The sequence below is a fragment of the Pimephales promelas genome, chromosome 24 (assembly GCF_988280905.1).
Source record: "Pimephales promelas chromosome 24, fPimPro1.hap1.1, whole genome shotgun sequence".
In the NCBI taxonomy this organism is placed as follows: domain Eukaryota; kingdom Metazoa; phylum Chordata; class Actinopteri; order Cypriniformes; family Leuciscidae; genus Pimephales; species Pimephales promelas.
Genome location: NC_142792.1, coordinates 28,700,273 through 28,721,407, shown reverse-complemented (window position 1 = coordinate 28,721,407; position 21,135 = coordinate 28,700,273). Strand labels below are relative to the sequence as shown.

Below are 21,135 nucleotides of genomic sequence, written 5' to 3'. Positions count from 1 at the left end.
AATAATAATAGCCTAATAATAAAAAGAAGCTCGCAGCAACATATGGAAAAAAAGAAATATGAACTAGTTCATTTTTTGAAGTATGAAATATAAACTGAACTAGTTCATTTTAATATTTGTGAACTGAACTTTGATCCAACAGGTTGATAAGAAGGTTTACTTTGATATGTGCAAAGTCAGTAATTTGCCTGAGACACTATACATGTGTAGAAAGAATTATTTGTATTCCAAAAGCAGTAATTGTTTTTCTAAGTATAATAAAAGGAAATGTGCCTTCCGAAAAAAGAAAAAACATTCAATATAATAGTGTTGTATAAAGAAAATAAAAAGCAAATATGACTATCATCACAAAGATGTTGTTTATAAGAAACAGAAAGTTTGTAAAATTAACTTCAACTGTCAGAAGCACAGCTCATGAAGAACCAATCATGTACAGAAAGGAATGTTCAAATTCAGAGGAACAGTTCAGAAAAAACGTTAATAATAAAGATTGAGAAGATTGGATCAGTTGTGCTCCATTTTTGGAAAACTTAAATACATTTTTTTTGGGGGGAATACTTGATGCGGCCCGGCCTGACCCAGACTCTATCTCCCGCGGCCCCCAGTTAATTTGAGTTTGAGACCCCTGCTCTGAAGGGTATCTTGCCTCCCGACCAAACATTAGAAAATATGGAGAGAACTGTGTTGTTAGCTGCTTTTTGGTCTGCACTGCAAATAAAGTAGCCTTGAGGTGTTGGTCCCAGCTCTCAGCATTTGAACCCACCAACTTTGTTAGAACTCTGAAAGGTAAATAATGTTATTACTATCTCTGTGAAAATTATGCAGCTTAACAATCCAGGTACGCATCACACCTTTGAATGGTTCCATTTATTTTCTCCACAAGGCCATTGGTTTGTGGGTGGTATGGGGAGCACAAGCTCCTTTTAATACCCAACCTCTGACAAAGGTCAAAATTAATCAGAGAAAATAAGAGTACCGTATAATTACAAATGAGAATTAACCTTAGTTTAAACAACACAAGCAACTTAGGTGAAAAAGCTGTTACCGTATTGACAAACTCTTTGCCTTGGTCCGTTAAAATTCTTTGTGGAGCTCCAAATCTGTAGAAAAAATCTAAAATGTACTCACACACTTCTGCTGCACACTTTGATTTAAGTGGGTAGGCCTCTGTCCACTTAGTGAAGTAGTCAATCATTACGCAAATGTATTGATTCCCACTTTTGGTTGTAGTCAATTTCCCAACTAAATCCATTCCCACCAGTTCCAGAGGCTGTGTGGTCTGGGGGGAGGAGAGGGTATATAAGTCATACAGAAGGATAATAAGCATGTTATACAATTGTGCAACATCACTGTCATTTGGTACACTCACCTCTATTGGCATGTAGGCTTTTTTTCCTTCAATGTAGACCTTCTGGCCTGGCATTCAGGGCACTGCGCTATCTACAAGGTTTAATGTATTGCCTTAAACATTGTAGTGATTTGGATTTAAAATAATGTGCCAAAAATAATAGTAAAACTTGATTTTAATGTGTCCTTGTTAAACACACCTTACATGTATTTCCTATAGTAGTAACTATAAATCAAGCAGAATTACATGCAATTAACCCTCAACCAAATCCTGATCCTTTCAAAAAAAAAAAAACAGTATGTGGTTAATTAATATTACTCAGTACTTAAATCTTTAATTTCACTTTAACACGGACAAATGCAAATAAAGTGTAACGAAAATAAAAATGATTAAACTGTAATAAAACTCACCCATTTGCGGATGTCTTTCTCCAATCCAGGCCAGTATAATCTGCTGCTGAGAGCTTCAAGTGTTTTCTCCATGCCACAATGACCCCCTGATCACTGGCATGAAGGTTAACAAAAGCAGAATTTGCCTCCTCTGGTGACGTCACCACTTTTGCCAAAGGTTTGCCTCGCTTGCGCCTGTGGCATATATAGTGAAGCAGGCCATCTAATGTGGATAACACAAAGGCTCAGGTAACTTCCTGCGCTTGTGTCACTAGAATACCAATTTCCTTTCTCTATTATTGCTTACCTTTCGTTAGATAGCTTTCAGCTCTTCTTTTAATAATGAACTTCTCCTTTTTGGAACATCCAGGAGGATATGGTCCATGAAGAAGAACATTTTTTAGCTCCCTCACCTTTACAGGGTCCATCTAAAGCACTGGTTCAATCGTGGTCCTGAGGAGCCACAGCTCTGCATAGTTTCTGTGTCTCCCTCATCTAACACACCCGATTCACATCATCATCTCGTAAGTTACTGAATTGGGTGTTTCAGATAAAGGAGACATATAAAATATGCACAGCTGTGGGTCCCCAGGGCCACAATTGAGAACCACTGATCTGTATTACCCCTTTATTAAGCAATGGCCATATTTTCCATTTATATGTTATAGTACACTGTAAATCTACATGCCTGTCCTTCAATCAACTCACTATCAGCACTACATATGTCCTCTCATTAAATCACAACTCTTCACATTTATCAAGTATATGTTGATAATATGGAGCATCTGCAGGTGGTAATTAGCTATTATGTGCATAGTCAAACTGCCAACTTAATGATTGTAACAAGAATGCATCTCCTTAATGATTAGTATCTTGGCAAGTATTAGACAGCTGATTTGAAGACAAGAAACTAGTAAAGGTTTGCAAGGCCTATTTGAACAAACTAACACTTTTTGTAGGATTGTAACATGTCGTTAAAGTGTAGTAAGGCAGTCAGATTTAATGACAGCCTGACAGAGGATTTAATGAAATGTTGAAACTCAGGGATGTGGTTGACATGAAAGTGTGTAACATAGGCTTTATTTAGTTTGCATTGAATATACAGTAAATGCCCCATTAATTCATTCATTCATGAAGCTGGATTTCTCCATCCAGTCTGAAAAGTGTTTTCCGGGTTGGTTTTTCTATAGGCTAAAGTCTATTCCGGCGCAGTATATTTTATAACGTCCTATAATGGTAGCCTAATGCTGGTAGATTGGCACCTGTTGAATTTCCTTTGATGAAACAAAACGCACACACACACACAGTGTGAAACTCGCTATTGGCCATTATGAATGCCTCTGTGTGTGGCAATGTGAGACAATGGCAAGCACACACGCGCAGCTTCTACAGAAGACTGTATTCTCGTACTCTCGTCTCTCGAAATGTTTCGACTTTAATCTCGTAATGCTGGACTTTTTTTTTTTTACAGATTTTTTTTTTTTACAGATTTTTTTTACAGATCTGTCAACCTAAGATACATTCTCTTGTTGTAAAGTTACATTTCTGTTGAGTAAATAGTCTTATAATTAAATCATAGTGAATAAGTTCATGACCAAGACTCATATCTGTTGTATTAGTTTGCTTTAGTCTTCTTCCATTCTGTAACTCTACAAAGTCATATTCAGAGATGGCAGATTTCCAGTATTGGGAACCTTGGGAACCAGACAATATTGACTTCACTTTTGTATTTAATGGGCACCTATTATGCAAAATTCACTTTTACAGCCAGAGACAGCTGTTCATTTATTTTCTGCCCTTATTTGTCTTTTGGGCAAAATGTACTTGATTCCATTGTTGGAAATGTTGCTAAAAATATTACATTAATGTGGAAAGATGTTCTACTAGGTATAATTGTACACTGGGTATTATAGGGGTGGTGATGGCGCAGTGGATAAGACACATGCCTTTGGTGTGAGAGACCCGGGTTTGAATCCACTGTGAGACACCAATGTGTCCCTGAGCAAGACACTTAACCCCTAGTTGCTCCAGAGGCGTGCGACCTCTGACATATATAGCAATTGTTAGTCGCTTTGGATAAAAGAGTCAGCTAAATGAATAAATGTAAATGTAAAACTCCAAAGAAAAACAACCACACACTTGTGTTATTATTTTTTATTTTAATTACTAAATTTCATATTCATAAATGTACATTTTCAGGAGGAAAATGTTTTATTGCATTTAGTGCATTATTTTTATTTTATTTTTTATTGCATTAGTGAAGCATTATTTTGAGTAAATATTGCCCTTAAATAAACAAAAAGCTACTCTAATTTTACAAGCATGTACACTCTTTAAAGTATTCCTATAATGCTGTTTATACCTCCCCCTAGCATTTGAAATGTATTGTTTATTTTGATATTTCTTCTATAAAAGAATAGGAAGAATAAAAGGTGTGGGAAAGTCTGAAAACAAACATCAGCACTCTTAATAGGTGAGTTATGTCGTACAATACTGTTATACAATATACATATGCTGTTCTTCCACAGAAACGGGACTGAAACTAGCTATTTAAAAAATGTAATTGTGACTTTTATCTCACAATTTATAAATTCTCAGAATTATGAGAAACTATGAGTTATGAGTCCGAGTTGTGAGAGATAAACTCGCAGTTCTGTTTCTCGTCAGTTGAGCTGTGGTGGCGCTAATGCTCCTAAAGCCGGTTTCTCAATAGTCAATGAACAAGAGAAGAAGAACAAATCGAAACTGAAAGTTTGCGATCGTCTTCAGACAAGACGCCATTTTCAGACTACCATAAACCAAAACACTTCCGTCGTAATTATTGGTAAGTTCAGCGATGTCCTTCTCATAATAACTGCTATGATGTTGTGATGTTTGTGTGTCGGCATTAGATGAGATTATATCTAGGCTTTTTCCTGTTGAGTCGACTGTGTGTTAGACTGCGCGCGTGTTACATCACTTCCGGCTTGGGGAAGTTCCACTCACAAAGACTGAAACAAAGCAAAAGTTCGCGTTTCAAATAATCCTTATCCGTCAGTACGACTGAATGATCTGTATAAAACCCTTCACGATCTGGTGTTCAGAGTCAAGAGAATAAAGGGATAATGTGTGTGTTTGTATTCAGCGCTCCAGTGAAGTTCACTTACTTTATTAGAATTCAGTTTCAATATTACTTTAGCTCTACGCTTAATCTGACTTCCATTTTTTTTTGTCATATTTAGATTGTGTTTCTTATTAGAAAATAATCATAAATAATGATTCTGATTTAATTTAAATCTTTGATTATTCTGAGTATCCCACACTATCAATGATTCGTTCATTAAAGGGGAAATGAAACAGTCAATCAAGTTTACATGATTTACAAGATGGATTGGAATTTTTATTCTATTAGTCAATTGAGTCCAAACATCAATCAAGAAATTAAAAACACAAATATCAACATTTAGATATAAAATAATCAAATTAGACTCATCAATACAAATGTCTGGTTAACTAAAGTAAATTTCTGAGAACAGTATGGAAAATAAATCAGTCTGTGTCAGATTCTGAATCGGAGATCTCCACTGAAGGAACAGAGAAAATGCCACTCGATGTTGAGGGCAAAGCGTCTCCATCAGCTTTCTCCTCCTGAGCATCAATCTCCACTTCTCTTTTTTGCTGGGGTTTTATGTTTCAGGTGTCTCGAACCAATTCCAGAAAACATCCAGGAACTAGCTGCCTTGTCGGGGCAAAAAGTTTCAACCTCTTCCCCGTTTATGGAGAGTTTCATGAGATCGTTCAGTGTTTCAGACTGTAGAGAAGTACGAGATGATGTTTTCTCTCGGTTCATGCAGGAAAATCCTCTCTCACAGATTGCTGTCGATGGACTAAGTATCAGCATTAATTTTTACCAACAACAAGATATGAGAGAGGTGTTCTGGATTCTCAGTGAAGAGATCTTTGTACAAGCAATCTTGCTTGACACCCCGGTGCTCTGAAAGCCACAGTTTTAGATCCATCCATTCCTGTGGAATTTTCTCCTTCTCTTCCTCATTTAGCAAACTGGCAAAATGTTTGACTAGATAATCCAACTTTTCATCCCCATAATTTGCCAGCTCTTCTCTGGAGTGAGGGAGAGTAGAAGGGTCAAAAACAAGACAGAGGTTCTTCAAACAGATCAGTCCATGTCCTTTACTGTGTTGTCAGTAATCCTCTGTAATTCCGCACCAATGGTGTCCTTGTCTGAGCCCTCACCTCTTCTAGCAAGTTGCTGGCTTTTCGTGAGGTCAGTTCCACAGTAGCACATGCTACCATCATCTTTCACTGTGAACTTTGTGTCCAAGGCTTTCTGCTATTCTCCGGGTTTTGTTTTCAGGCTGAGTAAACGTGATGTGGTGCTGTCAACCAACTGACTGAGTTGTCATGTTGGAAACCAGTACTGCACATGGATAATATGTAGCTGTAGTCCAACATGAAATGTAGGAAACAAACAAATGTCTCAGTCTTCATCTTCTGCACCACCCCCTTTGCTTTGGCAGCTTCCTCTGGTTTAATATCACTTCCTCCTGCCATATTCTCCATATGCACAACAGTGGGAGTGTAATTTTTTTCAACAGCCTACCGACATCTTAGCCTGTTTGGGAGCCACCGTGTGCTTTTCAGTCCACTTTCTCATTAAGCAGTTTACTTATTTCAGTCAGTTCTCTTCACTTCTTTGGGGATTAGTAGTACATCTTAAAGATGGTTTTCAGTGTATCCTCAGATTTGACCAGGTACTCACAGCCTTTCACACCATCCAGCACGGCTAGCTGTAATTTGTGTGCCACACAGTGGATTGTTATGATGTGGGGTATCCTCTGTTTCAGTCTCCCAGCTACACCTGTTTTCGCACACGTCATCACTGCTTCTCCATCAAAGTTTGCACACACTACTTTCTCCTTCCACGTGTCTTCCCTGATACCCATGGTGTTCACTGCCTCACCAATAGCTTCTAAAACACCTGCCGCATTTGAGCTCTTGACTGGCTGACATTTGATCATGTATGTGGATATTGTCTTTCACATACCTGACTTGAACCAACTCCTGTTCTATGATACCAGTGTCTGTACTGCCATCTGCAAGAATTGTTAAGAACTTGCTATGTTGAATTTCCTTTTCAATCTGGTCTCTTAGGGTTTGTGCTATTGCTGCAATAAACTCTCTGCAAGCATGGTCATTGTGGTAAGTGGAACCAAGGTCTAGGCCATTTGCCGTTTGAAGTTTACAAAGAGTGCTAAATTTGGCCAATGGTAATTCATTTTTTGCAACATAGTATGCTGTTCTGAATTTTTTTTTCAGGATTTCTTGTTGTGCTTGGCTCATTTTTAGGATGTTTTTTTTTTGCGATTGGTGTTGTTTCTGGGAAAGACACTGCAGACTGGGCACCAATGCACTTTTTGTGATGCAGGGATTTGTCATGGGTTCTGATGGGGTCTTTCCTAAAATGACTGGTTCCAGTGACAAAAACAATCGTTGAGTCAGAAATAGAGGGGAATTGACGACAAACTCGACAGAACATTGTGTCGTTTACCTTGTCATGTTCCAGCCACAGAAATTCTTTTGTCCATGACATCAAAAAGCTGCGCTTTCTTTTTGCCTCATAGTCAGATTTTTCTGAACTCTTTCTGAACTCTTTCACTTTGTGGCTGTCTGATTTTCTTTATCTATCTCTTCATCCTGACCTGTTTTTTTGGGCCGAGTAGAATTGAAATATTGCCGTAAATCCATGCTCCTGTTAACATCGTCACACGTGCGCACACAATGTTCGAAATGTTCTCAAGTGCGCACGCTTGGGATGTAACGATTCACTCGCAACCGGTTGAAAATCGATAAAAATGTGTGACGATTCAAGTCGGCTGAAATGTTAAATGAATCGCGATTCACGTTTTAAACAGCAGGGGCGTTTACAGGCACAATAGCAGCGAACACACACTGGCGCGAACCTAGCAAGTGTTTTCACTTCATTCCTAAGGAACTTGAGCTTGTGTGAGCACTCATAGTAATGAACTGAAAACGTTTGGTTTGCTCCGCTTGCGCCGCGCCAGTGTGTGCCTTAGACTGTGTGCACGTGCTGTCAAACACATGGCGACGGCAAGCGTAGATGTTGACTCATTCAAATCGGAGCTGTGGCGCCATTTTGACTCTTCGTAGACTAATAATAATCACCACCATGAGAAGCACATCACCTCCGTTTTCACCTAAAAGTCATTAATACGACAAGTGTGTGAGAGCTACGGAGATCACAAGGTGCGTCAGTGTTTCCATGTCAACCATGTGTTGTATTTATTTTACTATCTCTTTCTCTAAATGTGTACATGGATTTATTTATTTTTTAAATAATTTGTTGATGGTTATGGCATAGTTTGCTAAATGTGTTTTGTTTTTTAACTCTTTCTAGTTTAATGATACAAATTATGACAAAATTCAAATCTTTCCTTTATTACAATGTAAATATCCTGTCAATGTGTTAGGCCTACTAATTTTACAGTCTTTTACTTGGTGTATGAAGGTACCAGTGTCCAGCCTCTTGACCAGACAGACAGAAACACTGAGTTGAAACAACCTTGAAGGGAATTTTTTTTCAATGTAGTTTTATTATTTTACAAAATATATTTCAAAAAGAAAAAGAAATGTGCAGCATTTTGTCTGGGAAATAATAAAAAAGACACTTTTCATTTTTAATTTGTCTTAAATCTCATTTGTTAAAGAAAAATCGTGAGAAAATCGTATTGTGAAACCGGTATTGTGAATCGTATCGCATCGTGAGTTGAGTGAATCGTTACATCCCTAGCGCACGCAATCTGTCACTTAGCAACAAAACATTGACAACAATAAAGGGGTGGAAGCACCAGTTGTCTTTCCCAAACGCTCAGAACTTGCAGTTGGATGCCGGATGGGATGGAGAAATAATTACTTATAAGCTTTGATATGTTTCTCTGACTGTTTCGGTACAATATTCTAAGCATCGAGAATTAAACAGTTCCACCTTGTGGCAGATAAAGTCTATAGCAGCCATAAACCAGAGCGTGAAGCTCTGTTTTAATGTTGATCTGATAAAAGTGTTAATTTTCTGAATAATTTACATATTGAAGTGTAGCAATACATAAATAATAATAATACCAGACTTTTTTGAGGCAAGAAAATGGTGCTTTAATTATTTTATGCTGTTTATGTAGCAGAATGGTCTGAATGATGGTCCAGTCACATTTATTTACTCAGCGCTTTTCATTCAAAACAGCTTTACGGTTACACGCGAACTAAAGCATTCGTGTGAAAGTGGAGCTTTAATTTTTATTGATCATGTGTACAGGCATGGAGATTCATGATAAATTGTGCTGTGAGTAAATCAGCATGATCAAAAACGTCCTGAGAAGTTCCCTGAGAAGGGATTGAGACACTGCGTTGAGAATCGGCACTTTGGGGACGCTCCCTAAGCGTGCGCCTCTGAAGTATGAATGAAACTAATCCAATCCTGATTGGTGTTGCGTCGTGACGTAACATGTGACGGCATACCCGGAAGTATAAAAGTGACGTTGTCACAACACACACTAGCCTCGCGATGAAGCAAGACGCTCTAAGGCCTAAAGGGGGCGTGGCAGAATGACGCAGTGTCTCGTTCCCTTCTCAGGGAACAAGGGTTATAGTCATAACCCGAGACGTTCCCTTCCGAGGGAACTCTACACTGCGTCGAGAATCGACACTTTGGGGAACGAGTGCCCACTAGGCCACGCACCGAATAGGCCTGTCCTGGAGTGAAACTGTTTAGGCACTCAGCAAGGACTGAGCACCTGTGCACCGGGTGTACTGGGAAGGTGGAGACTGTAAAATTTTATGAAAGTATGTGGGGTAGCCCAGCCGGCTGCCTCGCAGATCTCCTGAAGAGGTACTCCCGAAAGAAGGGCCCTAGAGGAAGCCATGCCTCTAGTTGACTGTGCCCACAAGGTAAAAGGTGAAGGCAAACCGCGCACCTTGTAAGCCTCAGTAATAGCCTGGACGATCCAGTTGCTAATAGTTTGTTTGGTTGCCGGGAGCCCCCTCTTAGGTGACCCAGAACATACTAGTCCAATTGTTCCAACCTTCTCCAAGAAGAGGACCCCTCAAGGTACAAGCTCAAGCTCTGACTGGGCAGAGCAAGTGAAGCCTCTCCACTTCCGCCGACACATGAGGTGGAGGATGGAATGCCTGAGGGACTATAGAATGAGCCGTATTCGATGGAACTTTAGGCACGTAGCCCGGACTCGGGTGTAAAAAGGCCTTCACTCTGCCAGGGGCAAACTCCAAGCAAGCTGGCATTACTGCCAGGGCTTGGAAATCTCCCACCCTCTTAAGTGAGGTAATTGCTAAGAGAAAAGCCATTTTCAGTGTTAAGTCCTTAGGCGAAGCTGACTCTAAAGGTTCGAAGGGGGCAGGGATAACCCCTCCAGAACTATTGCCAGGTCCCAGGCAGGAACCCTGGACCTGGCTGCCGGCCTCATCCTCCAAGTACCAAGGAGAAACCGAATGACCAACTGGTGCCTCCCCAGAGGCCCATCACTTAGCGGTGCGTGGAAAACCGCAATGGCAGCCACGTACACCCTAAGCGTGGACGGGGAGAGACCCTCAGAGAAACGATCTTGGAGAAATCCCAGAACTGAAGCCACCGGGCAGTTTACTGGATTTAACCCAAGTTCTCTACACCAAGTGACAAACACATTCCACTTGAGGTCATATAATCTCCTGGTGGATGGAGCCCTAGAGCTAAGTATGGTTTTCTCAACAGGATGTCTGCCCCCTGATTCTGAACCCCCGGAATATACATTGCTCTGATAGAGAGTATTTTCCCTTGGGACCAAAGGATAATCTGATGCATCAGTCTGCACAGAGGGCGCGAACTGATTCCCCCTTGTCGGTTCAGATAGGCTACCACTGACCGTACTAGGACGTGGTGACCTTTGATGTCTGGGAGGAAGCTCCTCAAAGCCCTGAACACAGCCATCATCTCTAGGCAGTTTATATGCCAAGAAAGATGATGGTCCTGCCATAGACCCCTGGCAAACGGTCGTCCATGACCGCGCCCCAGCCAGTGAGGGAGGCGTCTGTCGAAACGGTTTCCCGGCGACATGACACTCCCAACACTGGCCCAAGGTTTCTTCCATATTCCCAGAGAACAAAGGCATCTGCGCGTTACTCTGATCATACGAAGCGGATTCCCCTCGGGAGAAAACCCCTTGGTTTTTAACCACCACTGAAGGGGCCTCATGTGTAGCAGGCCCCAAAGGAATGATGTTGGATGTCACTGCCATGAGGCCCAGCATTCTTTGAAATTGCTTCACAGTGATGGCCTGGCCTAGCTTTACCCTGGATACCATCGTCAAAATTGACTCGATATGTGCGGGAGACATGGGTGCCTACATCGTAATCGAGTTCCATATGACTCCCAAAAATGTCGTACACTGGGATGGTTCTAGCACACTCTTCTTTGCATTGAGTCTCAACCCCAATTTCAGAATGTGGCCAAGGACGACATTTCGATGCCGAACTGCCATTTCCCGAGACTGAGCCAGAATGAGCCAGTCGTCGAGATAAATCAATATATGGATGTCTTGAAGTCTCAGTGGAGCAAGGGCTACATCCATAAATTTGGTGAATGTGCAGGGAGAGCGTGCTAGGCCGAACGGAAGAACCCGATATTGGTAAGCTTCGAAAGCGAACCTCAGGTATCTCCTGTGACACGGAAGGATGGAGTGAAAATAGGCGTCTTTTAGATCTATCGTGACAAATCAGTCCTCTGATCTGACTCACGATTACTGGAGTTAACCGTTCGAACCTGCACCTCCCTATTCAGAGATCGGTACAAAACCCCGAGATCTAGAATTGGCCTTAACCCCCAATCCTTCTTTGGAACTATAAAGTACCGGCTGTAAAACGCGGACCCCCTGTCTGAAGGAAGAACACGTTCTATGGCTTCCTTTAGCAGCAGAGTTTGAACTTCTTGTTCCATCACCTGAGCCTGCTCTGGGACCACTGTAGTCTGTACCACCCCAGAGAACTTGGGGGGCGGTGTGCAAACTGCAGTCTGTACCCTGATTCTATTATATGTAGGACCCATGCAGATATGTTGGGAAGATGATACCATGCCTCTACAAAATATACTAGGGGTACCAGCCTCTGGAGACTGGCCTCTGTTTTCTTTCGAGAGCATCTTTCTCGACTTCCTGAAACGGAATACCGGCAGGCTGTAGTCGATATGGATGTTTTGACCATAAACGATGCTTCGTTATAATATTTTCGCTGGAAACCGATGTGGCCCGAAGTGTCGCTGACGGCGGGCAACATACATCGTTTCCTGTTTAAAAATATTCAGGCCCCATATAGATATATTGGAAGGTGTAGCCATTCTGCAAAATCTACTAAGGGAACCAGCTCCTTGAGACCGACCTCGGGTGTCTTTCGAGTCCCTGAAGCAGATGACCGGCAGGAAAAAGTCGAGAAAAATTTTGTGAGCACAGTCGGGGTGAACGCCACAGTGTGCGTTCGCTGGAAATCGATGTAGCCCGAAACGTTCAAAACGGCGGGACAACATATATATTTTATATATATATATATATCTTATATATATTTATTTATTTACTATATATATATATATATATATATATATTTATTTATTTATTCCTAAACCTGTCGACGATTGAAGTTACAGCGCCGGAGAACAGGCCAGTTTCCCTTATTGGAAAGTAGACTCGTAATTTTCACGAGAGAAAATTTGCCTCGACAAACGAGAGATCCGAGTCAAAGTTTCCGTATTGCAATGCAGACCTTAAATCTACGCGCTGCCTCGGCAAACGCGAGATCCAAGTCACAGAATCTTTATTGCAGAGTAGACTCGTAATCTACACGCTGCCTCGGCAAACGCAAGAATTTAGGACACTGGGTTTGGAAACACGGGACGAATGCGGTTCATCCCCCGATCTCATGATCTTTTAGTGGAGATCGGGGAAAAACGGCAAACTCCGGCGCTGAGTCTGTGACCCGTGCCGCATGAAACGCTCATCCAATTTATTTAAACTTGCGTTCCCTCCTTTCAGACATGCCTGACAGTCCCTCCGAAACGAAATAAACCGATATCCCGCAGTATATTTAACTCCAGTAACTCCATCAGTTACACGTGTGTGTGTGTGTGTGTGAGTGAGTGAGTAAGACAGAGAGAGAGAAGGGGGGGTACGATGACTGTGTTCTACGGATCAAATAGTCCAATGCTGTAGACCAGTTGTTCCACATGGCTAAGGTCTAAGTTTGAACACTGTGGACTGACCACATTTCCAGCTGTGCTAAAAACACGCTCAGACTGGACACTTGTAGGTGGACAACTGAGATGCTGCAGTGCTAAGCGTGTAAGATTGGGCCAGCACTGAAGCTTGCCTGACCAGTATTTCACTGGGTCTTCGGTAAGGCTGATGTCCCCATCTGCCAGGTAGGCCTCCACATCACCTGATGGTAAATGTGTCCTCATTGGATTAGCCAATTTCTTTTTCTGCAGGAAAGACAAGACTGAAGTGCTGCTGGTGGCAGGTGTCCCTTCTGTGTTTCTTGCAGGTGTACCCACAGGGTCACAGAGCTCCATCCTGAGGAGTAATGTCCTCTTCAGTGTCTCCACATCAACATTGTTTGGAAAACAGCTGTCCTTATATCTAGGGTCAAGGAGAGTGGCAAGCAGAAATGTGGAGTTTGCAAAAATTGGTTTGAAACGCCATTTTAGTTCTTTGCTCAGATTGGCTGCCAGTTTCCTTGCTGCTGTGCCTAACCTTTCCCTGGACTCAGCCGCAACATCTTGGCCCAGCTCCACTGTGGCATCCTGATCATCATCACCAGCCATGAACTGATCAGATTCATCCTCAGATTCCTCACTAGCATGCAGTGACCTGATGATGGAGCACAGGCCATGCAGGAGGGGGATGACCTCAGAGATGGAGGCGCTGTGTTTTGAGAGCGCCCGTGTGACCTCCTCAAAAGGAATAAGAACAGTGAGCATGTCTGATGCTAACTCCCACTCATTTGGATAGATGATTGTTGGAGCTTTACCCATGTTAGATTCTTGTGTCATAATCTGCACAGCCCTGCGCTGCTCCACCAGCTGCTGGAGCATGTAGAACGTATAGTTCCACCTTGTTTTTACATCTGTGATGAGTGTGTGATGGGGGAGCTTCAACTGTGTTTGCAGCTCATGTAGTCTGTTGCTGGCTTTGCTTGAGCGATGAACATGGCCAGATATGCTCCTGGCTTTGGAGAGAAGGGATGTCACAACCCTGTCCTTCTCCAGTGCTTTGATCACCACCAAGTGAAGCGTATGAGACACGCAACGGATGTGCCCATATTCAGTCAAAGCTTTCACCATGTTCGCTGCATTATCTGAAACAACAAACCGTATTGTGACAGACTGACCAACAGACTCTTCCCACTCTCTCATCTTTTCCTTAAAGTCCCCGTGAACCGGAAGTTGCAAACGATTTTTCTCCAGTGTTGTGACGTATTTCCAAGTGAAACGGAATATTGAACAGAGGGCAGGGTTTTACTCTAGCGCTCCTCCTCTCCATCTCTCGCTCATAGCAAACTAACGGTTTGAGGGGAGTGGTTAAGCGTTTCCCCACCCAAACTGTGAAACCTACGTCATCAGAAAAAGAAACCGTTCCAGACCGGAAGTAACTTTTCAGATTTTGATTAAAGATTACCAAGGTAAAACATTTTTTTAATATATATTTACTTGCACGGATTAATTGTTCACCACATGACTAGTAATATGCGCTAACAAAGTAAATAGGTTTAATTTTGATTTCACGGGGACTTTAAGGCAGCACAGAATGTTGTTTGATGTGTGCTCAATGTCCAGCACACCAACATTTAGCAGCCCTGCTTTCCTCTGTACTGAAGCTTCCCCTACACGTTCACACCAGTGCCCAGTAAGACAAAGATATGCATGTGCATTATGATTGCTGGTCCAGAGATCTGTAGTGAGATTGATGACACCTCCCTCAGCTGCCTTAAGTGACTGGACCAACTCCCCTCTCATTGCCTCATAGAGCTCAGGCACTACAGTTCGACTGAAATAGTGCCTCGATGGGATCTTATACTTGGGCTCTAAAAAGCCAACAAGTGTCTTGAAGCCTCTCCTCTCCACCACAGAGAAAGGCTCAAGATCAGTGCAGATCATTTTACCAATCATCTCTGTAATTTGTTTTGACCGGGGATGGTTTGCTGAGAATGGCTGCTTTGCTGCAAATGCAGTGAGTATTTTATATTTTAAAAAAGGAAGTAGTGATATAAAACTAATAAACTATATTACAAATTAATTAGAATAGATTCACACACACACACACACACTGACACTCCCTCTATCTGCCCGCCATTGGAGGTTTTATTTTTTATTTTTTACCATCTGCTGTTTTTTTTTAATCGTCAGGTTGTTTGTTTGTTTGTTTGTTTTTTGGACTTCATGCACTGAGTTTCTGATATCTTGCGGTATTTTATATAAAATATAAAGGTAGTTGTGGTATAAATAATATTACAGATTAATTAAGATACACACACAAACACCCCATTCCCTCGCTCTTTCTCCCTCTCTCATGATCAGTGATACAGAATTATGAGTGATACAGAGAGTACTTCAGCTAACACTGCACCACCAGTCCGAGTTTGCTTAAAATGAACGAAGGTCTTACGGGGTTGGAACAACATGAGGGTGAGTAAATACTGACAGAATTTTCATTTTTGGGTGAACTAACCCTTTAATGCTTTAAAAACGCACTGAACCATCAACCACACAACACAACATTGTTATAATATCTTTGATCGATGCCATGAAAATGAACAGAGTGCAAATATAGATTAATAAACTAATAAACATGTGCAAACTTAGACACATACATTTTCGTTTGATGTTTGGCGCGGTGATCTCTTTCAGGCATAAAATCGTGGATTCTGTTATAAATTCATCCGTATCAGTTGTCATAATAAAACAGTTGTTAAAATTGTTTCTTATCGGACTGATGCAAATGGACGAAAAAGTTACCTGTTTGTTTGCCGTTTAATTCAGTTGATGGTGCGGCCATCTAGGCTTAAAATAGAGCAATCAGGCCATAAATACATAACGTTCAACCAATATAATACAACTGTTGACTAATATATTTTCTAACAACACTGATGCAAATGGATAGATGAGTTAAGTTAACAGTTACCTGTTTGTTTAATGCTGTTTATGCTGTTTAATACAGTTTATGGCGCGGTCATCTCATTTAGGCTTACAATCGTGCATTCTGTCGTAATAACACATTATCAACCGACATCAAAAATAAAAACAAATCTTTTTTTTTTTTAGTGTAGAAACAGGGAAAACGCTCAGAAATGCTGTGAACCAGCTGGAGTTATTCTCTATATCAGTGTGGACTGTTTCTGAACTCCCTTAAACCTCATCACATCCTCATTTAAATAATTCCCGCCCAAGGTATACAGGGCCTTGAGTTGCATTAGTAGTGTGTTGTTGGAGAGTCCAAGAAATGCTGTTTCACAGATCTAATCTACTGATATGTGATTTAATTCCCAGCTGATTATGTTCAGAGACATAACCAATTGTGGTTTTGTGAATTTGCGCTCAGAAAACTATATATCAGAAGCTTAAATTGCCAAGGCTTTTTTAATCAAATGGAAAGAACAAACATTTCATTATGACCACGACAGAGATGATGATCAAGACCAAACAGATGATTTGTTTATTGCTCTGCCCACTTCTGGAAAAGGGGGTGGGGAGCAGTAGCTCATTTGTATTTAAGGAGACACACACAAAAACATCATAATTTTGCTTCCACTCAAAAATGGTCATTTACAGAAGAGCATAATAATTGACCTGGGGTATTTTGAGCTGAAACTTCACAGAACCATTCCACGGGACACCCGAGACTCATATTATCTTGTGTTATTATGTTATCTTGTAAAAAAAAGAGCATTATAGGACTTCTTTAACAAAAAAGTTTGCATGAGTTCAATGATGAGAGTCCAGATTCAATCACAGCTTCATTTCATAATCCAAATAACATTTGAGTGCTTAGATCCAAATGTTAGGAGTGAAACTACTTCAGATATTTTTCTTTTTATCTCGCAGCTGTGAATCTGTGAGTGGCGATGGCGTCTTTTAAAGAGCAGCTTCTAAACTCACTGGAGAACCTGACAGAAGATCATCTGAAGAAGTTTCAGTGGACCTTAGAAAATAATCATAAGTGTATATCAAAGTGTGAAATGGAGAAAGCAGATAGGTTGAAAACTGTGGATAAGATGGTGGAGTGTTTCGGACCAGAAGAAGCTGTGAAGATCACAGTGGAGATCCTGAGGAAGATAACCCAGAATGATCTGGCTGAGCAGCTGGAGAACAAACACAAGCAAGGTAATGTTTAATTTATTGTGACTGTAATATAAGTGACAGGCAATATCTTCCGCTGTTGAAGCTCTTTCAAAAGAGATTTGGTGTAAATAACAATCATCGCCTGTACATGGAAACAAGGAAATATAGCAGCAAGCAACAATTATAGGGCCAAGAAGAATAGCAGCAGATCGTATACAGGTACATTTAATAGAACAATGTCTGATTTTACAAATGGTTAAATGGTTTACAATGGTCTAAAAACTAGGTCTGCACGATCAGGAAAATATGCGATATTGTTGTTGAGTATTGCAATAACGATATTTCTTGCGATATAACATTTACCAAAGAAAAGCTATTTTTACTAAGCCTTTAAAATATATATATATATATATATAATGATGATATTGAAATAAACAGGTAGCCTTAAAAGATATTCTTGTGATCTTCAGTAGAATATCTCTATTGTGGTTACTTGGCATTTCGTTAGCAGTTTTGGTAGATGTGGGTTTACACTTTTTGAATAAGTGTCTTCATATAGCTCCCTGAGGTTGCGTTTCAGATGACTGTGGAGATTAGTTTCCTCTCATAGTGGCCACAATTTTTCCACACGACTTAGTGACACCGTCACTTATGTTCACATAGCGGGTTTTTTTTGCGCTTGCAAATTCGTTATTTCAAATTCAGGCGCGCAGCAAACACGCTCAAAATGTAAGCACATTTTTCCATGACCATCTCCATAAATATATCTACAAGTAAAGGTAACACAAAGGGGTAGAAATCAATTAATCTTTTGCTGATACTTACTCGTCATCATGGAAAGCCCTCAGCGCAGTTCATGGAACCGTGCAGACCCGAGAAATGCCATAAATGTACTGCCCGGACCCGACCTGGACGCGTCTATTATTTGAAAACTGGACCCGAACCCGGCAGGAAGACACAAACCCGACTGGACCCGATTGTCACATATTATTTCACACGAGTTGCGAAAAATAAAACTTTTTGTCTTATTTAATTTTAGTAGCCGTCGTCTCACTTCCTTGTAACGTTAGTCTATCTGACTGACTGTGATGCATCCATGTTATTTCTCTCGTTTTTCCAAATTTAATCCACTCATTATTTCAGCTTTAAAAGTCCACTTGATGTCACGGTGATGGATGACAAATGCAGCCTTGCACATGTACATTCTGACTCGAGTTAACTCGCATAATAACTTTAACTGTTTGCCCTTTTGAACTATAATAACGATTGCTTGTTGAGCTTGATCATATCTGTGCTCTCTGCTCTTCATTGAGTCTGAATCTGACCACCAAAACTTTAATATTAAACAAGACGGTTCATTTATATTATTATAAACATTGAAGAAAATGCAAAGCGCGGTTTGGCGGAAGCTCTGCTCTGGTTGCCATAGAAACACGACACGCGCTTGAGATTGCACTCCGATCGCACGTGTATTACCAGCCCGTTCTCAGCGCGTGTTATATTAACGTTAACGGGTGCCATGTGAGTAGTATTTCGCCATTTTGTCATACAGCGCGTCCTATATGACGCTAAAGGACGAGAATGCGTTGGTATTACACACAATGTTAAACAGACCTGGGACCCGAAGTAATAGATTCGGACCCGACCCGGACCCGGCTGATCATTTAAAATATAGACCCGAACCCGTACGGGTCTTGGGTGCACTGTGAAGACCTCTATTACACAGTTCCTGCATTTGTGACACTTCTTCTCTATTGAAGCCAAAATATTGCTATATTTCAGACGTATAGTTCTTTTTAGGGACAGGTTCTACGCTGTTGTCATTTTCCTCACTTGTCTCTACTCCCGCCATTAGTTTTTATTTTTTCACTTTTTGCTCTGAGCCACAAGGTTCCCCTTTGGGCCCGGTCTAGCCAATAGCATAATAGCACCTACTGGGGAAGCAGGTATAAAGATAGTAAGGCCCCATTTGATTGGTCGATTTTGGATAAACAACCTATGCATGCATGCAACACACAAATGCTTAGCACATAAAATAACTGTAATTTATCGCACCTCTCTGCGATACGAATATTGCATATACTATTATAATAAGCGATAACGATAATTTTTCGATATATCGTGCAGCCCTACTAAAAACCTTCTGCAAAACTTCTGCAAGCAACTTGTACATGCGAAGGCTCATTTCAATAACCCCTACCTAACCCTAATAAAGTCTAATGTCTAGGTATCAATGTTTAAGCTTTTAATGAATGCATCACCTAAATTTGATCTTAGTCCAATAGTGACAATCCAATAAATACTCTGAAACCACTTGCATTCAAGTAAGCATTAGTCAAGGTGTTTCCATCACCATATGCATAATCAGTGTAGGCAGGGTTCTCAAGTCTCACGCATTGGCCGTGAGACACACGCAATTCAACCAGTTGATACGCTCACACGCCACACCGGGTATTTCTCACGCTGAAAAGGCAACGTCAACCAAGATGTCCTGCAAGCTTTATATATAAAACGTTGTATACGAGCCATAGGCACACAGCGAAGTTTCCTGCCGCCAGCATGTATCTCTCGGAGACTGCATTCGTTGCTAATCGTTAGGCAACGTAGACGTGCGCCGCGAACACACCGAAGTTGACGGATTGTTCTCGTCGTACTAGGTAACCAACAACAATCGCCGAACACACGTCGTGACGGAGAAGGGAAGAAAGCTTGTCTAACATTTTTAGAAATAGGGTTCTATATATGTAGCATAGGGTTCTTTACTCAACTGCAAAGGACCTTTTATCCAATAAAATGATGATAATGACAAGAAAGAAGCCTTTTGGTACAAAGGTTCTTTATAGGCTATTATTCATTCATATATTACATTATTCTGCAACATTTTGCAGTTGTAATTAAATTATTGTTTATTAAACTGTTGTAGTAACTTAATATCCCATTTTAATCATGCTGATTTTTGAAGGATAAAAAGTGAAATGGCACTCTTCGTGTGATATTGATTAATTACATTTTTTAATATCTTGAATTTTGTGATCATTCATGCATTGCATTTTAGGGGTTCCAAATAGCCTACGTAGTGCTTTAGAACCTTTTAAGGTTCTATATAGAAGCTTTTCTTCTAAGAGTGTAGAACATTTAATATGTTGCCCATCGTATACATTATTATTGATGCAGTCAAAAACTCTACAACTACTTTGCAACCAGGCCAGAAGCTTTGGCTCAGTTTGGCTTACATTACCTGAATAGCCTATATAAGGAAAATGTTTGTGGGTAGGTATGGGAAGGAATGAAGATGTATTTCTTCATTTTATTTTAAATTATATATTATACTGTATTAATAGTTCTAGTTACATTAAGGCTACATGTATTAAAGCAGAGTGCTCTGGGTAATATTTTATATCCGGTCAAAACATACATTAATTATTGCCATTGCATTTGTATTTTTCAAAGATGTCAGGGAAAAAGCAAAAAGATATTTGTGTACACCCACACACACTTTAATATTCTAATATGCCCATTTGTTCACAATTTCCCACCACACAATAAATCATTATACTATTCCGACCAGACACATTCAAAATGCAAAAAGATTTGTTTTTCCAATCTGTTTGGAGCAATTTGTTATATTTTTTGTAATTTTTTAAATATTTTTATTAATATAACATTAAAGAGTAGGCTATTTTTGTTGTGATGAATTGCTCTGTCATTTATGAGATTTACCAATTGTTATAATGTCAATTTGTGCTGGTTAATTATGAACAATGGGTAAAATTGAGGGGCGGTGATCGGGGCGGGGCTTCATTTGGGCTCCTCCCCTAACCGCATGTGATCTCACTCCAAGCTTTTGATAAAACTTGAGAACCCTGGTGTAGGAGTGTCCCCGACTAAGGATTTTCATAGTCGAATCAGAATCGTCAAGTAGTCAATAGCTGCCTATAGTCGAATCATGTGTGTGGGGGTAGGGGCGGATCTTTAACATTTTAAAGCCACAATGTACAGAACATAACACAAAGATA

At 40.6% G+C, this 21,135-nt stretch overlaps 2 protein-coding genes across 2 annotated transcripts in view; one reads left to right on the top strand and one right to left on the bottom strand.

Annotated features, from left to right (window-relative positions):
• LOC120480869 (NACHT, LRR and PYD domains-containing protein 3) overlaps positions 1-21,135 on the top strand; it is a 165,447-nt gene that overhangs the window by 42,902 nt on the left and 101,410 nt on the right. Inside the window, exon 2 of the mRNA XM_089126978.1 lies at positions 16,883-17,161. Within this exon, the coding sequence (XP_088983104.1) occupies positions 16,903-17,161 (259 nt within the window). The 5' untranslated portion in view covers positions 16,883-16,902. The remainder of the gene's footprint in view (positions 1-16,882; positions 17,162-21,135) is intronic.
• Positions 12,968-14,125, bottom strand: LOC148969344 (zinc finger BED domain-containing protein 4-like). Its single transcript, XM_089126791.1, has one exon. It carries the CDS (start codon positions 14,123-14,125, stop codon positions 12,968-12,970), a length of 1,158 nt encoding a protein of 385 aa, XP_088982917.1.